A 22,474-nucleotide genomic window follows, 5' to 3' on the forward strand; every position below is an offset into this window, starting at 1 on the left:
TGTGTACAGGGTCATATGATGGTTGACCACGGCCTCACTACGACCTTACGACCAGCTCCTGACTGGTTGGGAGGATTTCTGGCATGTTTGATATTTTGGTTGCACGACTCCAGACACTTCACAGTGACAGCAGAAACACAAGCAGAATAAACAACTTTGGGGGATTGTTTTCCTTTGCAAACGGTCAGACAACGTCCTAAATTACCATGACAACAGCTGGAAGGACTTTCTGATGCATCTCGCTATGATAAAGTAAATAAACGAGCTGGAAATATTCCTATCCGCCTGCTGCAGCTGCAGACAGAGGTGCTGCTGTCTCACAGACACACACAGCACTGCTGCTGTGTAGCGGGAGAGGGAGAGAGAGAGAGAGAGAGCAGGAGAGATATGGGAGGAGAGAGAGAGGATATGACTGGAGACGCTTCACTCTGAATGTGTGAGCCTTTAAAAAAAGAAACTCCACAGGTTTCTGTCACAGTCGTACCGACTTCAGTCGCACAGTGTAAGCACACAACTCGTGCGCAATGCTTGTGCGTCGTAAACGATCCAGTCGCACAGTATGAGATGACATTCTGCCACAACCATTGTATGGTCGGGTTGAAATCGCAGTGTACACCCAGCTTTAGCTATGTTACCTGCTTTTTAGTGATTTCATTTTGGGCAAGGTTTTGTCCTGTAAGCTGATTGTTTAGCTGGCTTCATCAAACATTTTTGACTTTTAACTATCGGTATCCTAATCCTTACCTTAACCTGTACCTTTTCCCCACTTTTAACCTAGTTTTTGCCACTTTTAACATATTCTAATTATCATAAGAAAAGGGGTTTATATTTTAAAGAAGGCTATACACTACAGCATAAATTAATACAAAATATTTTTGTTGCTTTGATAGGAGTGGTTATTATTCATGTTAAAAAAGAGATGATTTTTCTAACCTACATGGGCCCCTCATTTGGCTAGGCCCAAACAGTTCTCCCCTTTGTCCCCCCTTATGGGTGGCCCTGATCATCAGCATTTCATGCAAAAAAACAAGAACAAAAATAAGATGAGCACAACACTTGTTGAGATCACATTTAGAATAAATTTAAGGGTTCATTTTAATGGAAAGTTCAACAAGCCCCCAGTTAAAAACAATTAGAATCCAGTTTTGGCTCGTGTTCTAGAAAATGAGGATGTAACAAACTGTTTTGAAAAAATGTTCGAAAGGCACCATTTAGCACAAGCCTGCCACTAAAATGGAGTTAAAACATCCACATGTGCGGTGCACAGGCAAAAACCAAAGTGTGTCACATGTGTCTACACTTTTGCAGACACTAAACACATGCACACACACACATTGACTTGCAGTAAGTTCTTTGTCAGCAGAAAAGGGACTGCGCTCTCAGCACTGTTGTAGAGGGATAACTTCTCTAATATCCAGCTCCTTCACTTCAGATATCTCTGTAAAATAACCCAACGCTGTATGTCAGTGCAGAGGCTCTGGGTGCATTTAAAGTCCAGTCAGGAAAACGGTCCACGTCAACTCTTGTGAATGTGTTAGTGTGTTAAACCTCACATTTTAAAGTGCGATCTAACAACATGGAGAGTGTTTCTGCTAATGGTGTTGATGTGACCCCATTTCCCTCACACCACTCAGCTTGACCTCTCTCAGCACCGCCGCCATCTTCAGACCTCCCCTCGTCTCTGGAGATGTAGGCTGATCTCCATCTGGTTCTCCAAACACTCTTTGAGCTTGTCCTCTGTAAGCGTCAGCCGCTGCTCCAAGATCGAAACTGTCTGGAAGGAAGCAGAGCAAGAAGAGAGGAAGAGGACAAAGATGGAGAAGTGGAAGGAAGGAGATGGAAAAGGGAGAAGAAGCATGTTAGAGAGGACTGTACAGCGTCAGCCTGACAGTAATGACCATATAATGGCTGTGATTGTGTGTGTGAAAGAGGCAGTTTGTGTGTTTGAGACAGATGTTGTGCGTGCAAGACAATCCAGCTGATTATCGTAGAGGGATCTGCTACCCGAGCTGAGTTTCTGTGTCTGACACGCACTCTCTCTTGTTTTCCCTCTCACACAGTTGCATAAACACACAGAGGAGACAAGAAAGTTGCTATACGGAACAGGGCATACTTCTTCCTCACAGCATCTTCCAAAAGTGACAGGATTTGTTGTGATTGTATGCTGAGCGCTGTGTCATTTGGGCATGTTGATTAGAGAGGCTTTCAGGTGTAAACTTTCAGGAGTGTCACCTTCTAAAAGAGCTCATTACTGAAGATAAAGCAGCTTCTTTGGTCTTTTATTCATTCTAAACTTCAGTAGCCACATTAAGGCTTAATCGTGATCTGCCTTTTATCTTCAAGAACAAAGAGTGAGCTGTACACAGTTCATGTTAGGGCAAGAAACTTCAAAACTTCAAAGACTGATATTCTTAAATCTACACAATGACGTCCTTCTTTTTTGCTTTAAAGAATGATACTGCTAGTTTAGTAATCCTAAATATACTTAAAGGTATAACATGTGACTTCAGAGCATATGTCCTGCAGAAATCCCACTTTGCCATTAAGCCATTGTCAGACTTAGTTTGCTGCACGACATCTGCGTGATGGCTGCATTTTTATTTCAGGGTGCATGTGAACAAGTGAGAGCTTCCAGACTGAGTTCTGTAAGCATGCAGTTTTAGCAGACATGCTCACACTGGTAGAGTGTTTCACATGATGAACACATTACAATAACACCTATGGTTTGTGCTTTTCAAAGTAAAAGCCCGGTTTTGCATTTCATTGAAGACACTCACTTTGTTTGTACAAATGCTTTGATTCTGAATTTACCTTGGCTTTTTTTAAATTATGAATCAAATCACTAGCAGGGAGATTTACTGAACCAAGCAAGAAACCTCCTCTTTATAGGTTGTTTGCAAACTCATGATCTTGAATGTTCATTGGGTCAGGAAGTAGGAGACAGATGTTAGGATTGAATGGGATTGGAGGAAAGTACTTTACAGTTCTAAATGGATCTGTGTGCTGCATTTATCATCAGAAAATTTCTACATTCATTGATCCCTACACTTTACAAAAGAAGTAGTTGTTTTTTAATTACCACAGTTAAATATATTTACCTGGCATGGAGGCAATTAATATCACAAATTACTCAGTCTTGCAGACCTCCTGGTGCCTAGGGTCGTCTAGGCTCATGAAGGTAGACAAAAACCTAGAGGAGTCATGTACTGAGCTTATAGGCTATCTGAGCCCCTGTAACATCTAAACAATATCCTCATTTTGTTACAAACATGCTTTTAATTGAAATGGTGATGTACTATCACTGCATAAACTTTGTGGGGTGAGATATTGAGTAATAATGCACTGTTAATGAATGATCCTGTTCTACAGAATGGCTCTTTAATATGAGTCATGGCAGCTAGCTCCCTTTTGAGTGCCAGTTTCCTTTACTCCATCCTTTGTTGTTATCTAATTCACATTTAAAAAGCCAAACTGTTCGAAAATGAAGTACCGTTTGGGAGCCAAACCAGCTTTACTGAGCAGAGCCAAATAATCTGGAGCTCTCAAAAAAGGAAGTTTTACAAAACTGGAGGTTGTAGATACAGACATCATCTGAGGAAATGGGTAAGATCAGAGCTAAATGTGTGAAACCAAGGCCAAACTGCACTGAACCAGACTGCACTGCAATGTGGAAACAGACCATACACAAGTGTTGTGTGACAGCGCTCACCCAGGCTTTCGACGACGGCTTTTTGATTCTTGCCATTTCTCCATGAGGATTTTTTTTTTTACTATTTTTTTGACTGCATATTCCTTACTTACAGGACACGAAAGTAGCTTAAGATACAAGACTGTTTATATTTTTGAATTTTGAACACTTTAAAACACGGTATTTTCACTCACTTTTTCCCCCAAGGAGTGTTCTCCTCGGCTGCATGAAAGCATCTGCAAAGCACCTATACAGCCTCTCAGTCTTGCTGATTACCAACAGCCTTCAGCTGGAGTGACAGTCTCAGGTGCAGCAGATCATCTTATTGAGAAAGTTGAACGGTGACAAAATTTCATTTTTTTAAATTAAAACTACTTTGCAAATCTAGCTATGCATAACAACATTAATAAAAGAAGATTAAAACTTTCTGTGTTTAAAAGCTGTTTATTTCAAATTTCTGTGTAGGTTTATTCATATTCTTTAATTTATTTTCGTTTGGATTAAATAAAAGTTTTAAAGAAGACACCTTGAGGAAATAATGTTTGGAAAGACATCATTTATTTTGCTCGAAGTTGTTTGTGATCTCCTGAAGATTCAAGCATTTTCAGATTTAAATTAAAAATCTCATCACCAACTTTTTTCAGCTTATTCATTTTTATTTCCTTAAGCTGTTTTCATTAATTCCCATTATGTCTTGTGTTTTTACAATATTTAATCAACTCTTTATATCTTGTTAAAGAAATGTAGTTGCACTTTGTGTTTTAAGGATCTCTTTGTGCATGCAATCAAAAATACATGTGAAAAACATGATGTGCAAAAACAAACTATAGCTCCTTTTTTTAAGATTTTTTTTGTTTTGTTTTAATGCCTTTAATCTTGCAGAAAAGTCCAGTGGATAGAATCGGAAATGAGGGAGAGTAGGGAATGTTATGTGGGAGAGGAGTCAGAGGCTTTATTTGAATCTGGGCTGGGCTTAAGGGCAAGAGTCTCTGTACATGTGGTGGGTGGGCATAACAGCTACTAACATCCTGAACCATAGTTCTTAAGAGTTTATTAAAGTCTCCTTGGCTTGTTGCTCCATTAAAAAAAAAAAAAATCTGATTTATCGATCTAAAATTTACTAATAGTGATCTCTTTTCCAAGGGAGTTTTGACCAAGACTGACAGCAACACAGTTCAAAAATCAAACATCTGTAAGTTCCATGTCAAGTAAACAAATAAAAAATGCTACCAACATAACAAATCTTCAGGCAAAATCACTAAAGCAAAAATACAAACTTCTTCTTAAAAATGACAGGAATTTAAATGAATCTCCTTCGAGAGAGAGACACTAAGGTGGTGGTAGTTCCCTCTCTCCGTAGTTTACATAATTGTTTATTGCGCTTATGTTGCCTGGTGACAGTCACAATCCTGCAGCCTCTTAATGTTTTTGGATGATAGTGCTTGGCTTCAGATTCGCCTCAGAGCAGAAACAATCAGTAAACATTTCATCCCCCTGTCAGAGGAAGCTCTCTAGATTTGAACCAGAGAGTGAAAGATATGTCAACATGTCTTGACCTGTAATTTTTTTGGCTCTCTGTGTGCCAGTGAGGGTAATTTTGAAATTGCTAGAAAGCAGAGTGGAGATGAATCATTTATCAAAACAAAAACAGCTGTGTGAGAGAAAAACAAACCAATTAGATTTACCTCAAAAGTGGTCAGCTTCAGCAAACTTTCTGGTTTCATTTGTTCCAGAAAAAAGAAGATAAAGCTGTGTTAGTTCACATGTGTCTCACAGCTTTTATATAAAATGCATATAAATAATGGGATCTTTATGGTACTCTTTCTCTTGCCTCTTCTTTCTTTTCTACAGTCTCGTTCTTACACAACCAAGTAACAATGCCATTGACGAATAAAGTTCAAACCCATCATTATTCTTTTGATTACTGAAGGACTGAGATTATGCTCTGATAGCTGACTGAATGGAAGAAATCTGTAAAATCATTCCTCCATAGTTCTAGCTCTTTAAATTAGCCCATGCTAAAGAACACTGGAAGATGTAAAGTCTTAAAAGGATTTTTTTAGCCAGTTACCCATGTATACATAAATGGCACATTTTCACCGTGACTTTTTCTTGGCAGCCTCCAGCTAAAATTACAAGGCATTATGGTGAGCCATGTGAGAACACAGTATAATATAAGGGGAAGGTTAAGGCTGAGGTTGTTAGCATTTATATTACATAAACTACAGGTGTAATCTTCAAGCACATAAAGATGTGCATTTATCTCTCTTTTTTATACAGTGAATATACAGTGAATATTTCCAACTGTGCGTTACATTGGTTTAAAGACAAAAAATGTTATCAAAATGCCAGACTTTGTTGCTTTCATTGCTTTTATTTAATGACAGCTTGTCCTGAAATTTTCAGGAGTGCACGTGTTGAATGGGATAATGTCTACATGCATTTATTCAGCCTTAGCTACAGTAATCCATTAAAAAAAAAAAAAAAAAAAAAAAAAAAAGAATAAATGCAGGAGAGGACCAAAATCAAACAATAGAAATCAAACATATTGCTAATGCCTTGTAACTGTTTTTGAGCTTTTTGTGCCTGTATTAGATAGGACAAATAGAAAGAGACAGGAAATATGAAAAGAGAGTGAGGGAGAAATGCCTGAAACAGGATCAGGATTCAAACCTGCGACAAGCGCGTTTAGGACTATAGCCTTTGTGCCAAATGAGCTAAATGGGCACCCTTAGTTTAAGATTTAACCCTTTAAAGCCAATTGTATCATATTTGATATGCACTTTTTTGATACCTCTATCTAATCAAAATGATTAACAATTTCCTGAAAAACACTTCTGGATACAATCATATAAATGATAAAAAATTCCTTCCAGTGGATTGTCAGTTTCAAACAATTCCTAATGTATCAAATGTGGTACAAAAAATGTCTGTGAAATTGCATGGCCTTATTTCTTTTTCTGGATTTCAGTTAAATAAACATCTCATTTCCACATTCCCAAAAAAAATAGAATTTTCTGGCTATTATTTGAGGTATCAGGCTTTAAAGGGTTAAACCAAATAAAGTAAACACCATAAGAAAAGTCAGCTTCTGAATCATACTCACAATATTGACACACGTGTGATTTTTTTGACCCAATTCATTAGAACCAAAAACATAAAGACACTAAAGAGATTGCTTAAATTATTTTCTCTGATTTTATAACGATTATTTGCCACCTTAATGACTGCCTCTTGTTTAGTACACCTGTTATCATGGTTTTATTGATTGTCTCATGCTGATTGATTTTAATTATTGGGCTGTTTAATTTGATATCTCTGCTCTGTTGTGATGTTTACTGTCTACAAAATCCCCTTGCAGATAAATGGAAATTTAAAGTCAGACAAATTTACAAGTCTAAAGATAATACAACCTGTCATGTGTAGTCATTGTTGTGATAAGCTTTGTTATCTTTATAAACCAAATAGACCATTACATTTACAGGTAACTGATGTCAAATCGGTTGTTCAAATTACACATTTTTTATATTATATCTACATCTTATATACATATTGTGTAAGCAGTGTTCTCAAACTCAAGGAAAATATCCCCTCAAACAAAGAAGAACATCCTGCTCAGTTATAATAATCATATTTACTCTGAATACTATCAGTAGAAATTTAAATTAAAAGGTAGTTTTGGCCTGCTTGCCAACATTTTGACACTGATTCTGTGGCATTACTTTCAGTCTGTTTCTTAAAGAGATACCAACTTTCAGAGACTGAGTGTTCATGTACATGTGGACAAAATAATTGGTACGCTTCTGTTAAAGAAAGAAAAACCCACAGTGGTCACTGAAGTAACTTGAAACTGAAAAAGTAATAACAAACAAAAATTTACTGATTCATTTCCTTTTTTTATTATTATTACTTTTTCAGTTTCAAGTTATTTCAGTGCCTATTGTGGGTTTTTCTTTCTTCAATAGAAGAGGACCAACTATTTTGTCTGTGTGTGAATAACCCTCCATAGTGCAAAGTTAAAGACAAGTTTACAGCTCTCATGTGCTCATCGTAAAGGAAAATTCAGTTAAATTTTGTTACACATTGTTGATAAAAATAAAAGAAACCTGTTTAAATGGTTTCATTTTCATTTGAAAAGAAACAAAAAATATCATAACTTTGGTGTGAAAAAAGTGGAGATTAAATTTTTAACCATATAGCCCAGCCCTATAGCCAATCATTGTTGAGGACTTTGGGCTGGCCAGCTGGTGCCCTGTGCAGCCGAGAGGGAAGATGTTGACCGCTCATTCACACATTCAGACACAAAACAAGGGCAAACTCTGTTAGACTGGCAAAGTTGAGTGTTGGTGCTTGAAGATATCAAGTGCAGTACGCTTTACAATTCAGACCCTGAGACAGAGAAGATAGCAGAGAAAAGAAGTGCAATTGATGCTGCTATTTGCTCCCATGATCCTTCTATCGTCATTTTTTTGGGGGCATTATTGATAAAACACTTTAATTACTTTGGTAGTCAGTTTGCTTACTTCTCAATTAAGTCATGAAAAAGCATACCAATGAATCTTTCTTGTCAAATGTTTGTTTATAGGGTCAACACAGAGCCCTACCTAGAGTCAAAACTAACAAGTATTATACAGTCTGGCACAAGCTTCATGTTTCTTATGTTGACCAGATTTCATTCAACTGAAAAATTTTTTGAAATGTAATAAAGAGCTTTGACGTCTCGTCTTGATGAGCCTCTGTCCTACTGGCTCCTGTATATGAAGATGATCTCTGATTATTTCTTTAACATGAAAAAACAGGAAAACTTTAAATGTGTTTCTTGGTTTTAATTTCAATACTCTATAACAAACCAGCATCTGTTCAGTTACAGTTATTCAAGTTAAAAGCCTCAGTGAGTCACAAATACTACCCTACGGTGTTTATAACATGAGCAAGCTCCCACAAAACTGGCACACTTTCACTAAACACGTTAACACAACAAATATTCCGTTTTCTTACAGCCCTATATCAAGTGAAAACATGCTAGTAATGGATTCATAAGTTTCACCATGAATGAATCAGGGTTTTAATCAACTCCAATCTTTAGTGTAAATGTAAACAGTCATTTTTAAACCACACATACCAAATCAAGAACCTCATAATCCAGCTGTGTTTGGTAATTGGCTGTGACACCACAGTGCAACAAAAACACACACAATAATTAAACATGTAATGATTAGGAGCTTTGCAAATACTCTTAAAACCTCTTAAATAATCTCACAGCGCTGATTTCAACAGTGTGTGGTCCCCCTCTCTCTGCCTGTCTCCATTTTCTGGATCAATACTAGCCTGTTTATTTTACCAACCTGATACGGCGACCCGGTCCTAAGCCTGGCCAGCTATCACTTTTTGTGTGTGTGTGTGGTGATGCACGTGTCCCCAGGCAGCAGCAACATTATACGGGCATATAGTTTTCATCTGGAGTAGAAACCAAATCTTTATGCTCCTAAAAATAGAGTGAGCTGTTTCTTTTCTCTCCAGAACACTTTATACCCTCCATCGCCCTGAGCACCACTGGCCTGTGTTACACAGTCTCATTGCTCTGGTATGACCCAGGCCACAATGGCCCCAAAGTCAAAGAAAGACACCGACAGCAAAGTCGGGCTCTTTTCTTTAAATATAGATAACTTAATTAGGCTAATAAAGACATGACTGATAAAAACATTTCTAAAGTAAGAAAAGTTGTGAAAACAAACAAAGTCTTCATCATTTAGTCTTCAGCTAAAAGCTCAGTGATTTGTTAGCAGGTAACAATCAGTTTCACTATGAGCTATCAGGCCAAGAAGATGGCAACTGTAAAATATAACCAACAAGCAGTAAGTGCCATTGCCATACATGACATAAAGCTGTTACTTACTACTCTACTCCTGAAAGACTCAGGGCGCTTTCACATTAGGCCCAGTTGTTTTGAACCGCACCACGGCAAAGTGCATAGAACACACTACCATGACTTGGTACCAGATTTAGGCAAGAAAATAAATGCTTGGACTAAAACTAAAAACTAAAATATGTGAGGACTTTTTCTGGACTAAAACTAGACTAAAACTACAAAGGATAGAAATGACTAAAATGGGACTAAAACTAAAAGACATTTCATCTAAAAACAAGACTAAAATTAAAAATAGCTGCCAAAAATAACACTGCTTTATTGTCTCTTTCAACACACTTTGGTTAAGCCATACCAGCGTCTCCCTGCAGCCCCAGTGATGTAAAATAAGTCCACCACTGCCCCTTAATGTCTCATTTCTCTTTAAAAAACTCACCATTTTACTGTTCACTTCTTTCCTTTTCAATCTATGACAAGTTCCTTTATTCCCATAGCTATGTTAAAGGTAAAATCTTCAATCTTCCTATAAAGGCAGGTGTGTATCCAAACAAGAAGTCAATTACCCTTAGTTTAAATCCCAAATGACACAAAAACAGTTTCACCGAGCAAAATAGGGAAATTTCAAAATGGGATAAAAAGGATGTGATTACAGATATTCAGAGATTAATGAGGATTAAAAATTTTAGTCTTATGAAAGCCCTGGTAATAATGGGTATTTGGATGTAAAATAAAAGATAATCTTTGTTTAAACTTAGGATGGGTTGTGTCTTTGCTAATTTTCAGGGGTCCCTCCATGACTCTGGGCTCTAGAAAGCTTTACCTTTAGCACCTCCTCTTTTGTACAGCCTAAAGTTTTATGCTGTACCAAAAGACCTGCATCAGCTGAAGTCTTTTTATTTTTTTGTTGTTGTTCATCCTCGTTTCTTAGATTTTAATGTGTGTTCTAAGGACTGAAGTTTTAGGTATGAGTCACATGTACATATCTGTATCATACATATCTGGTTTCGGATAATATGATTCAGGAAATATCCACATATCTGATATCAGCAAAAATCATTACTGTGACCTCCATGGCATCTTTCAAAAGTCATGCTTACCCTCCCATGACAGACAGGAAAAATCTCCTACTGTTACGGACACATGTAACTCAGGAGGGTTCCAGGGGCAGTCCTGGATTTTGAGGGAGTTTTCAGGATTTCAAGTGTTACAAAGCCTGACCCAATATGATGACACCCAAGTTTCCTCTTACTTTAACAATTTCAGGGTTTCAGACAACAAAAAACTTTTTGAACATAATGCCTTCTGCTGTTCATCCTTGCCAGAACATGCTTCAGACAATGAGGTTTTCCCTGGTTAAACGTTTTCAAGAGAAAAAATCAATGATCAGAAACAACATGACTATTCATATTGTGGTGCAATATACATCTGGGAATGACGGTTCCTTATCTTGGGGATTTTTTTAATTTCTCTTTCACTATTGCTCAGAGTGAAACTAAATCAATAGATTGCTGTGGGAGTAAGTCTAAGAGAAATGGTTTCATTCTCCTGGAGAATTTTTAGTAAAATGAACAAAGACAGACTTCTTCTAATTCCATAAAATCTCAAACGATGTGGTAAAACTTCAAAGTCTTCAAAAGAACATATGATCAGCAAGTTGTTTCTAAAAGATAAGAATCGTCTTTCATCTAAAATTTAATCTTTTCTGAGAAACAATAATGAGGAAAGTACAGAAACATCTTTGTTTCGCTTTCTCTTAATGTTCACAGCCGCTCTTCTCAAAATGGCTTTCATTGGAATCTGAATTCGGTTGACTTGTCTGTATCCTTTCATATCTATTCTGACTAACACCATGAAGAAAAAGCACAATTGTGGCACTCTTCTATGGTGTTTCTGGGGATTTACTAAGTTGAAACAGTGTTGTTTCATAGAAGTGAGTGCTAATAAAAATTCTCCTCATGAGCCACATCACAGAACAAATTCTTTTTTCCAAGTATGCCACCGTCTGATGATCTTTATGACTGCTACACTTTATCCATGATACTTCTGTCAAGATCTGTAATAATGAAGAGTAAAAGTGAGAAATAACTGGATAACTGTGAGCACAGCAGGCATATAGTGTCAGGGAACACTGAGGAGCGATGAATTAGAAGACAGAGAGAGGAGAATAAAGGGGTATAGGGGGGTGAGGATGGCTAATGGGGGGCAGACAAGTGAAAAGCAGCTAACACAGCAAACTGAAGCTGTGGAAGCTCCAGTCTAACGTTGAATAATTCATCATCTTTCCTCTCTGTCTCCTCCACTATTAGAGTTACAAAGAGCTGTTATAGTGAAAAATAATACTGAGGAGAAGACACATGAACGAGGAAGAAAAAATAATGTTACACTGCTGGGTTTATCTCCTTTAGAAGGGAGGCGGTGATTTAAAAAGTCATGTTGGTTAAAGTGGAACAGAAATTAGAATTAATCTCACACTATGTAGTGAGTCAAATATCAATACAAGTTTATTTTGGGAGTTAAACTGAGCTGAGCGTTTCTCATAAAGACAAACACAGAACTGCATTTAGAGCAACTTTTGCAACTAAAAATAGTACTTTCAGAGGGGATTAATAACTCGGGGGCAACTGAGGTTCATTCAGTAGAGTCAGTGTGCCTCTCAATCAGAAAGTTGGGGGCTTGACCCCAACCTCCTGCAGTGCTGCATCAGTGGTGTGTGAATGTATATGAATGAAACTAGTTTGATGGCAACTTCACATACCTGTGAACAGGTGTGAATGGCTAGGTGTGACCTGCTGTGTGTAAAAAGAGTTTTGAGTGGTCAGACAACCACATGAGCTTAAGTCCATTAACTTTCAACAGGAAGAGTAACGTATATCCTATTTCCCCCTGTCATCTGTTTTCAGCACTATGGAACTTTGGCAGCAGGCTGCAGTCCTCTCAGAGGACATGGTAAGACTTTGTGACAACTTAGCAGATGTGGAAAAAGTATGTGACTGTTGTACTTAAGTGAAAGTACAGTTTCTTTGGTTGGAATTTACTCCAGTAACAGTGAAAGCACTGGTCTATAAATCAACTCAAGAAAAAAACGTGAAATCTGAAGTAATCTTATTAAACTACCCAAATTCTCACTTCAACTAGATTCAAAGCTGCCTCAGTCCACTGTCCCCTAATATAACCACCACAGCCAGAAACTTAGGAGTCATTTTCGATGAAGATTCTGAATCAATTCATAAATGTCCTATAATCAGTTATTTAAATATTTAATGCTGTGGAATAACCGGGACAAAAAGGCGGAACTCAGACACACAGTTTTCAGTTGTTCATCTGTGAAAAAGGACATTTTTATGTTTGTCATTTCAGATATGTTACAAGAAAAGGATGCTGCTACCTTTGGTTCAGTGCTATTGTGACTTTCCAGTTCACACATATCTTCAGTTAGAGGATAGCAGACAGTTAATTTCTCTCTTTAAAAAAAACACACACACAAATGCAATATTTTTATTGTGTTGGACACAGTGAGAACAACAGAAATGTAATTGAAATCGATTCAGAATTGAATTTTAGCCCTATGAATCGTAAACGAATTGTGAGGTGCCTAAAGATTCCCAGCTCTAAAGAATGTTGCATTCAAACAGTTGTCCAGTCCTGCTTTATCCATATTAGAACAATGTCTAAAGTTAAATCCATCATGCACCCCACTGACCTAGAAAAAGTCGATCATGCACTCATGGTCTCCCGACTGAATTATTGTTACTCCTGTCTCTCTGGCATCACCAAAAAAATCCATCACCTGCCTTCAACTGGTCCAAAACATAGCAGCTAGGATTTTAACTGGTTTTAACAGACAACATCACATCATCCCTATCCTCGCTTCCCAACACTATATGTTGTCAAGAGCTTTGCAAAAGAGTTGTATGCAATTTGATGTCAGATTTGATGCCCAATGGCTTATGGTACAGCAACAATCTGACAGCAGGTTTTGCTCAGATTGTTATTTAAGCCGAATGATAAGGACAAATCAGCTGATCAAATATTGTTGCTGATTTGTAATGTACATATTTAAGTAATGTTCTTAGCATAAAAAGCTCCTTCTAATGTCTTTCCATTTGTCAAATGCATCACTTAAATTCGATTTAATTCGTAAACATGAAAAAGTCTGTTACTGCAGCATGCTTTTAGTGACTCACTTCACTGGGGGTGTAGAAGAAAAAAAGACTTTGAAAGAATCAGGGTTGTAGCATATGGTCTTGAGTGGATCAGTAGCTCATAGAGTGACATCTACATTCATTCAAGTCTGTTGGATAAAAAATCACCCTGGAGCTTTATGTAAATGTTATGCTTAAACGAACACTACTTCCAGATTTTTATACATTAGTAGCATATCTTTAGTTTGAGTGGGTTGAATAAGTTGTTACATGCTATTTGGGTTCATTCTGTAGGTACCATGTGACATGCAGTTGTCTACAGCTACTTTGAAACTGTGTGGATAAAACAGCTGCTGAGGCTCAGGTCACTGATCTGCCCTGTGTAAACATCTGTACGGGTGAAACATGTTCAAACTGATCACTGTGCTATTTGAAGCATTTTCACAGAATTTTATGCAAGCCTGTACACAGGCCTACCAGTAAGATGCACTGTACGATTTGAAACCTTCAGTGTGACATTTTGGTTCAACACTAAAACACAGGGCTTTTCAAGTGTTTGGTGGAGTTCATGTAAAAGCATCAAAATAACATTTATTCTTAAGGATAATCACAAGTCTGTTATTATTTCATAGCGTGGTGAATGTACAGGTCACAAGTTGTCCACGAGAGCGTTTTGGAATTGTTGGATTGTGTATTTGATGAGTTTGATGAGGGAAAGCAAACATAGCGTTAGCGGTGCAGCTGGTTTTACAGTCCCCCCAGATCTAGAAACAGCTTGCACCAACAACTAAAGGAAATGAACCTATGACTAAGACTATAGGAATTATGGCAATGGGCAAATTTGACAAAATGTTGAAGTATCCCTTTAAGAGGTTGACTAATACAAAGCTTTTTCAAGATTACTCATAAAACTCATAAACGTCCAACTCATTCATTTTCATCTTCACATTTTTTGAGTCCCATTGTTGTCTGTATTATAACCTACTTTTCTCTAACCTTTCTGGTGTATTGTGTCTTTCCAGGTGTATACTCACAACTGCAAATAACTGATATGATGCTAATTCACAATCATCATAGAGCAGCCATTTTCCTCTCAGTGGAAACATCAAATTCTGAAACATTATTTTACTGCTGTAGTCCAGGTTTTATGCATCAAAAATAGCAAATAAACAGTATGATCGTGAGCCATTTGTCATGTAGTGTACAGAGGGACATGACGGCCAACCAAAGACTGAAGCAGCTGTTGAACTGATTTCTGGTGTGTTCAATTTTTTTGTCAAAATTCTGCACGTACTACCAAAATGAAAACAGAACCAAAAGGAGAATCCCCAACTTAGGAGCAAATTTTGTCTAGCTAGCCATCAAGCTATCAGCCAGTATCTTGAACTACTGTGAAAACAGCAGGAATACCTTTTAAAAGTCCTTTTCCCACCTATAATGAAAGAAAATGAACCAGAAACAGGCCTACCTGCAGACCTCCAGATGTTTGTTGTTATTCAGTTGCTAGTTGTTTTTGCTGGCATTGCTGTACGTATTTGTCATAGTCTGTCACCACTTCACTTGAAGAGTGTGAACACTGAGGCCACACATGACTATTGCATTGTACAGTCTGACATTTTAGTATGACTTTTATGGAGTCCAATTCAAATCAGTCTGTGTACATCTGGCTTTAGCTAACATTTTGTAAGCTAGGAAGCACGTCAGTTAGGTACCAGGCACTCGGTCTCTTGACCTGATTCAAAATCCTCCATGTTTCAGAAACAGATGAGTTAAAAGCAAATGAAAAAGTTGAAGAATTAAAGCAGATACAGATCCATCTGCTGGGAGGGTTCAGGTACACACAGTGGTGGTAAGCACCACCCCCTCAGGAGGGGTTAGCTGGCCTCCTGGGTGCCCTGGGCCAACAATAAACACTCCCACATGCTGGACTGCAGCTTGAAAGGAGAAGCAAGAAAGAAGAGAGAGAAGAAAGCCAAGAGGCAACCTCTGGAAAACAAACACACTCACACACACACATTATTTCTGCCTCTCTGCACGGCCATTAAGCACTTACACTTACTATCAGTGTGTGAGGAAGAGTGCTGCCAGTGTGTCTATATGAATGATGTATTCTCCTCAAGCCACATTCACAAGCTCCAGCTAAAACCCTGCATACACACTAACACACACACACAAAACCTCCCTGGTTCTCTCTCCTCCTATCTCTCCGTCTTCCTGTTTCTCCTCTTCTGCCTTACCTTTCTCCTGATCTTTCCAAGGTGCTCTTGCATCTCTCAATCGTTTCTTTTCTTGCCTTAAACCATGTTCCAGAGTTCAATTGTTACACTAAATAAATTCTTCCTCTATCAAGACAAAAAAAACCTTCTTTTTTTCTGCTGTCAATGGAAGTGTATGTGCCTTTCACTCTTCTCTTTAGTACCACAATCACTACCAGTTTGTATATATTGAAGAATTTCAGGGTGAACGTGTTAATTTTTAAAGGAGACTTCAGGCATTATGTCACAGTCTAAAAACTACAGAAAAATATACACAGGGAATTCCATGAACTTAATACTTTCCAGAATCTGCAGCTAAAAAATGCCTCATGGCAGTCCTTTCTATGAAGTAAAGGATTTATCTATTTAATGTCTTCAATACATTTTCTGTTAGAAATCCTAACTATGAAAGGAGAGAGAACTGAAGAAGTTACAAAATTAGCAGAGTGAGACACACCACACTGACCCACAGTGATTAATACAAATACTAATTCAACAGCTGCAGTCATTTCATTTTATTTCTAGACAGGCCTATCAGTTAAAAGCTGAAGCTGTCACTGCAGTTTTCCTTGTTCTTTAATATTCAGCGCACTAAAAGCACAGCCTCAAGTGTTTTTCTATGTTTAACAAAGTTTTTTCAGAGGTCTCTGTGTCCATCACTCACACAGACGAGTTAAAAACAAATCAAAAATGACACTTACTGATAAGTCAAGGATGAAAGTATTTTAACCGGTTTCTGATTTGTTCAGGGAGCTATTTTTGGTCTTCTTCAGTGGTCTGGCTTCAAACTGCATCTGGGCCTTTATCAACAATGAGAGGACTCACACTGAGTGGAGAGCCCAATCTGTGTTTTTCCCCATTGAATTTAAGATGACAGATAAATTACAAGAAGTTTGGGTAGTTATGGGAAAACCAGCACTGGTATGTCAATCAAGGAGACTGTCAAGATCTAGGGAAAACATTCAGAAATTACTGTAAAATCTGGCATATAAGCCAAACTTTTTATACCTACTTTTTCATCTTAACAGTCATCAAATCGTATACCAGTATAAAGTGCTGAGACATCATTACTGCAAATACTTGCAGCTCCATTCGCTTTGTACAGCACAGGGCTGCCTCACTTATGTTATGCCATAGGTGTACATTTGGAGAAAAACTGGAAATAAACTGTTACTGTTACAGTGTTCCCACAGGATTAGGAGAATAGGTGGGGTATCATGATTCTGAGGTCAACTACTGACTTGGACTCACGGGGCGACAGGTTCGATGAGCCAGACAGTGGCATTCCTGGTATCTGAGCATGCGGATGAAAGAAGATGTCTCTCAGTCCATGGTCCTCCCGGTCTTCTTGTAAGGCCTGGACATTGACTGATGGCTAGAGGTACAGGCTAGTCTGTGACAACTTCTCTTCAGCACATCTTTGGGTATCAGTGGTAAGACTGTGTGTCTAATGCTGACGTGCCCAGGAGAGCGAGGATGGGAAGGATCATCTGCCCGGCAAGGGAATGGAAGCTACACTTTTATGGGCACCTAGCGCACTTGCACAGGCCTGATCCAGCTAACCGCACACCGGGCGCCCAAGACCCTGTGGGCTGGCCCAGATGCTGGGGGTAGCCGTGTGCGTCGTGGAAGGGTCAGCTGGAAGGGTCAGGAAGATACCTGGAGAGATGGGCATGGGACTGGCGCCGGCCTGGATGATGGCCATCCAGAGGCCAGAGCAGTACAGGACCAAGGTTGGCATGGCAAAGTGCCGAACTGGCGTATGCTCCTAAACCTGACCAGACCTGATAGTGGGGGGACTGTCTGGGGGGGTCCAGGGGCATGCTCCCCCAGGACAAAAATAAAACATTTCAAGTTAAATACATGATCAATCTTGTGCTGTTTGAGAGCCAAATTAAGAGGCTAAATCTTTGGAAAATGTTTTTTTTTCTTTTTAACAATTTTCATGCTCTTGTAGTACTCATAACAGAGATGCACTGATTCCAATCTGATTGGCCGATACTAATTTCCAAATGTTTCCTGGTCGGACCTGGTAAAAATGTTTCTGTTATTGACATTAAAAATTTTTTTTACCATTACTTTAATGGATGTTCGATTTTATATTCACGATGAAACATTGACTGTAAAAAAATCTTCAGTCCTGGCCTTAGCAGCAGCTTTAGACCTGCAGATTATACCCTCAAAGAGACTCGTCGGATGAGTTTCTCTCACTGCCATTGTTGCTGACAAAGTAGATATCAAAAGTTCCATCCCTACTTAATTTTGATTGCTCTGTGAGCGAGGAAGTGACATTGACAAGGCAGCGATGTTCACAGGTTGAACTTTGCAGCAACAAAAAAAAACAAAAAACAAAAAACAAAGGAAAAAAAACATTGATGCCAAGGCATTAAAGCACTAAGGATACTGACAACACTGAACTACACTGATTTTGTCTTAAAAAGGACGTTAACTGGACAAAAAACAGCACCGACCCTGGTCCTTAACATAACCTAAATACACTGATTGCCATAATTAGCACTGATCAAGAGCATCTTTTAGCCACAGACAAACAGCTCTTTAACCACAGAGAGAGAGCGCCAGATAACTGTTGCATGATGAACTTTCACATCTGAAATCGTCTTAGGAATGAAAGCTGTCATGAAACTTCCCAACATAAGAGTCTCCGTCACTCAAAGCTTTGAGAAAACCTCTTGACATTTCACAATAAGCTATCTTTTTTTAACCTGTGGTATACATTTTGAAGGTTGACCTATGACCTCTGTGAGATAAAACAGAGCTTTGTTATTGGGTAAAATTTACCTGTATGGTGGTTTTAGGTAGAAGTACCTATTTAAAAAATTTGGATTCATGCTAACTGTTTTTAATGATATTAGGTGCTACATCACAAAGTTTTAGAAAAAGTCGGACTGACAGAATTAAATGTTTATTGGAAGTAATTTCTAGGAAGTTAGGCACAATTAAAGAACAGCCACAGGTTAATCTTACCAACATGGCAGCTTTGGCGTTGATATGCAAACATCAATTATACTCCGTGTAAATAAAGTGTGTTGTAATTACTTTTTAGGAAGAAAAGGAGTAAAAACAAACTCCTTCTGGGTTTGTGGTTTTCAGCTCTGTGATCACAAGGCAGGACATTTTTCTTCAGCTTGTTCATGTGTCACTTGAAAACTAATATTTTTTTAACCCATGGGAACCCCTTCCCCTCCTTGTGTTAATAGAGAGATTTTTTTTTTGTCTGAAAATCATTTCTGGAAGTCACACAGTAGTAAGTCTTTAATGATGTGGCAAAAACACCCTTGCAACTTAAAGTAACCACCTTGAAAATGTCAGTTTTCTATTTTTGACAGAATCTATAAAAAATAGGTAACAGCAAGTTTGTATTTAACTCACTGTGAAGGGATCCAGACAGCCTCCCTACTTGAACTGTTAGTTTTCAACTGAATTTCATGTTTGCTATTTGTTCTTTGGATTTGCATCTGTTTCTGATTTGCCATTATCTTACATCAGCTTCTCTTTCTTTGTTTGCTGATTTATTTGTTTGCTTATTCTCCACTTAGCAGGGATCTGAGAAAACAGTTTACTGCTTCGGCTTGATCTCTCTGTCTGTCCTAACATTGTTGGTTAAAGCATATGGATGCTGTAAATGCAAAGGCTTTTAACAGTGGGTTATCACCACTGTGTTAACTCATTATGCTAAACTTAACAGATATCAATGATATCTTAAAAGCAAGCACCTGATTGCAGTCTCTATTCTTAGACACTAGAATTAATATCATAAATAGAGAAATGAATGTGTCAATGTGTTTGCAATCTAGTGAAATGGTTAACACTGAGCTGTAAATCTGATACATTTGTATAAACATGTGCATCAAGGCCAGGATCAGTGTCCCTATAAAATAAGGGCATAGAGCTACAGTAAGTAGATTTGTTTTCTCCAGTAATAACCTGTGCTCATGGAGGAGAGCTCCATTTCTATTGTGTAAAGTATTATAATTACATTTAAAAAATGTAATACAACATAGGTTCTGTGTGGAAGGAGTCCCAGGTGTTTCCTGTGCAGAATGATTGCCAATTAAATACTGAAATGATATTATGAATACTAGGAATGAATCTACCACAGACACACAGTCATATGGGGAGTCAGTTCTACCGTCTGCTGCGGAGGAAAACAGAACTGAAGAGGTTGTTTTCTCTGAATATTTTTGCTGAAATCCTCTCTGGTGAGCAGGTAGAGAGTAAAGGAAGCATTTGTTCTGAACAGTGTGAGTGGGAGGCTCAGTGAGAGCACAATGCATGCTGCTTGTCATGAAAGATTAACACATACTCTGCTTACCTGGGTGAGAATATCCAGTTGACCTATGATGTGTTCCAGGGTGCTGGCTAGACCAGCGGGGACTCCTCCGTCGGAGGCCTGGGACTGTGCTTGAACCTGCTGTGGGTGCTGATGTGAGGCCTTGCTCTGTGCGTGCTGGGTAGAGGAGGAGGTGGAGCTGGGGTGTCCGTGGGTGTGTGAATGAGTCGCTCTGCTGTGGACCGCGCCGCGACTGCTGCTCAGAGCGTGGGCGGCGGAGTGTGAGTCCTGTCCGTTTAAATGTTCTTGTGGTTCAGAAGCCTGGAAACAGAAAAGAGGGAGAAACCACATGTTATCCGATGGACTTCATACAAAAGACCTGAGAAGCGTTCAACACTTGGAATGTTCTGATACCTTACTATATAAACAAATATGGATATAAATGAAAGCAATTTATATTGATGTGGCAAAAAAATATACTGTGACTCTATATTTTAACCAGCAGATGGTGCTGTCTGCCCCTGACTTTTCTTGTTTGACATTAATAGCGCTTTTAAAATCATTTATGTGTTCGAACAAATATTTAAAAATATATGTTTTGTCGGATTTCGGAACGTTTTTATGATTAAATGTTCACTGATTTAACTAAACTTTGCACAAAAAGTGCAAGTTCAGCAAATTTTTCATGGGTGCAACCCACATACTCAGCTCTGCTGCTCATCCCACAAATGCATGTTCCTTACAAATGTGGCACCATTTAAAAGGGTAATAAACAGGCTTTCCAACAGTATAAGATTTATTACCAAGAAGCATTGTAACAACAAAGAAATAATCTACCAAACATAAATTTCCTTACTTTTTGTGCTAAGTTTATGTCACAGTTGAGTTAAAAACTCTGTATTCATAAAGAATGATAAACAGGATTTTTGGCAATTTTATCATCAGAGAATTAGAATACATGTATTTACTACTACATCAACTTCAATCCAGTCTCTTCTTTTTTCAACAAGTAACGTAAAGTCCAGATTTCAAATTGCTCTGGTATATAAACCACGGTCTAGTGCTGTATGAAAAAATGAATTAGTGGAGTTTTAGGCTGGACCAACAGAGCTATAGCAGCTGAAATCTTTTTCTTTATTCATCATTACGAATTGTTCTTAAAGATTGGAACTTGATCATTTGTTCACCCTCAAACTTTTAATAGTGGGTTTTAAAAACTGAAATTATAGGCCTGTACTACATTTAAATATCAATATCAGTATCGGCTAAAATTACTGTGTAAACATCAGCTTATTGGATATAGGCAAAAATCCAACATCCTGCATCCCTATTTAAATCTTATTCTCATGCTCTCAAGAGAATACAGTTGTTGTCAGTAAAAGAGGATTTTCTGGAGATCTACAACAGTGGTTACTAAAGTGGGGCTCAGGTCCCCTGGGGACATCATGACATACTAAGGAGGTTTCCAAAAAAGAAAAATAAATCTAAAATGATTTAAGGTGCTTTGAAATTAAGTATGACTATTAAGTGTGAGATTTGGAGAATCATGTGTCAGTACAACAGTGTTAAAGCCTCCTACTATCTTTCTAGAGCACATTTCAGAGTGAGTAAAATTGCTGGGACAATGAAACTACAACTGGAGTCATCCTTTAACCAAACCCCCCCCTCCTCTAAATTTGTTTCTAGTAAATATTTCATCCTAAGAATAAATATCTTGCTGTGGTCTTTTTCATGCAGGGTTGAATTACATCATTCATGAATCACAAGCTGAAGCATCGTAAAAGTATTTGTACCATTTAGTGACAACAGTCATAATATAAGACTGTCTTAGACTTACTCAGCTCATAAAATACATACACCACTCGTGTTTTTGATCTTTGGTATGACATTCATGTTGTGCACAAACCTCTGTTAAGCTCTCTTTGTGAACCGAGTGTGTGGCCGGCACCACAAATATTTGTGACTCAAATGTTTTTCTGACAACAATGATGTTCATCTTGCAGTTTCCTCCTACGCTCACTCCATAGTTGTCTCACATCAGGCACTTCACTGTAACCAGGTTTTGTTGGGTATGGGGATTCGATTCTCTCTTGTCCATCACCATGGAACGTTGCCTTACTGGTATTGTTCTGATTTTCAGCATGGAGTGGAGGGAAGCGAAAACAGAGAAAAACTAGTTGACACCCACATTAAAAATCGGTCTTTCTGTTGCAGTCACCAGTTAATTCTTCT

General features: G+C 38.2%; 1 protein-coding gene across 3 annotated transcripts in view; it reads right to left on the minus strand.

The window, feature by feature from the left end:
• Positions 1-1,077: 1,077 nt before the first annotated feature.
• poc1a (POC1 centriolar protein A) overlaps positions 1,078-22,474 on the minus strand; it is a 71,583-nt gene continuing 50,186 nt past the window's right edge. The window contains exons 10-11 of one of the 3 annotated variants that reach the window (XM_041816952.1): positions 20,285-20,563; positions 1,078-1,770 (exon numbers count right to left, since the gene is read on the minus strand). In XM_041816952.1, coding sequence (XP_041672886.1) covers positions 1,747-1,770; positions 20,285-20,563 — 303 coding nt within the window. In that variant the 3' untranslated portion in view covers positions 1,078-1,746. Of the gene's footprint in view, positions 1,775-20,275; positions 20,564-22,474 lie in introns of all 3 variants that reach the window. The other 2 variants (XM_041816934.1, XM_041816942.1) reach the window with 2 other exon arrangements.

Source organism: Cheilinus undulatus, linkage group 3, assembly GCF_018320785.1.
Source record: "Cheilinus undulatus linkage group 3, ASM1832078v1, whole genome shotgun sequence".
In the NCBI taxonomy this organism is placed as follows: Eukaryota; Metazoa; Chordata; class Actinopteri; order Labriformes; family Labridae; genus Cheilinus; species Cheilinus undulatus.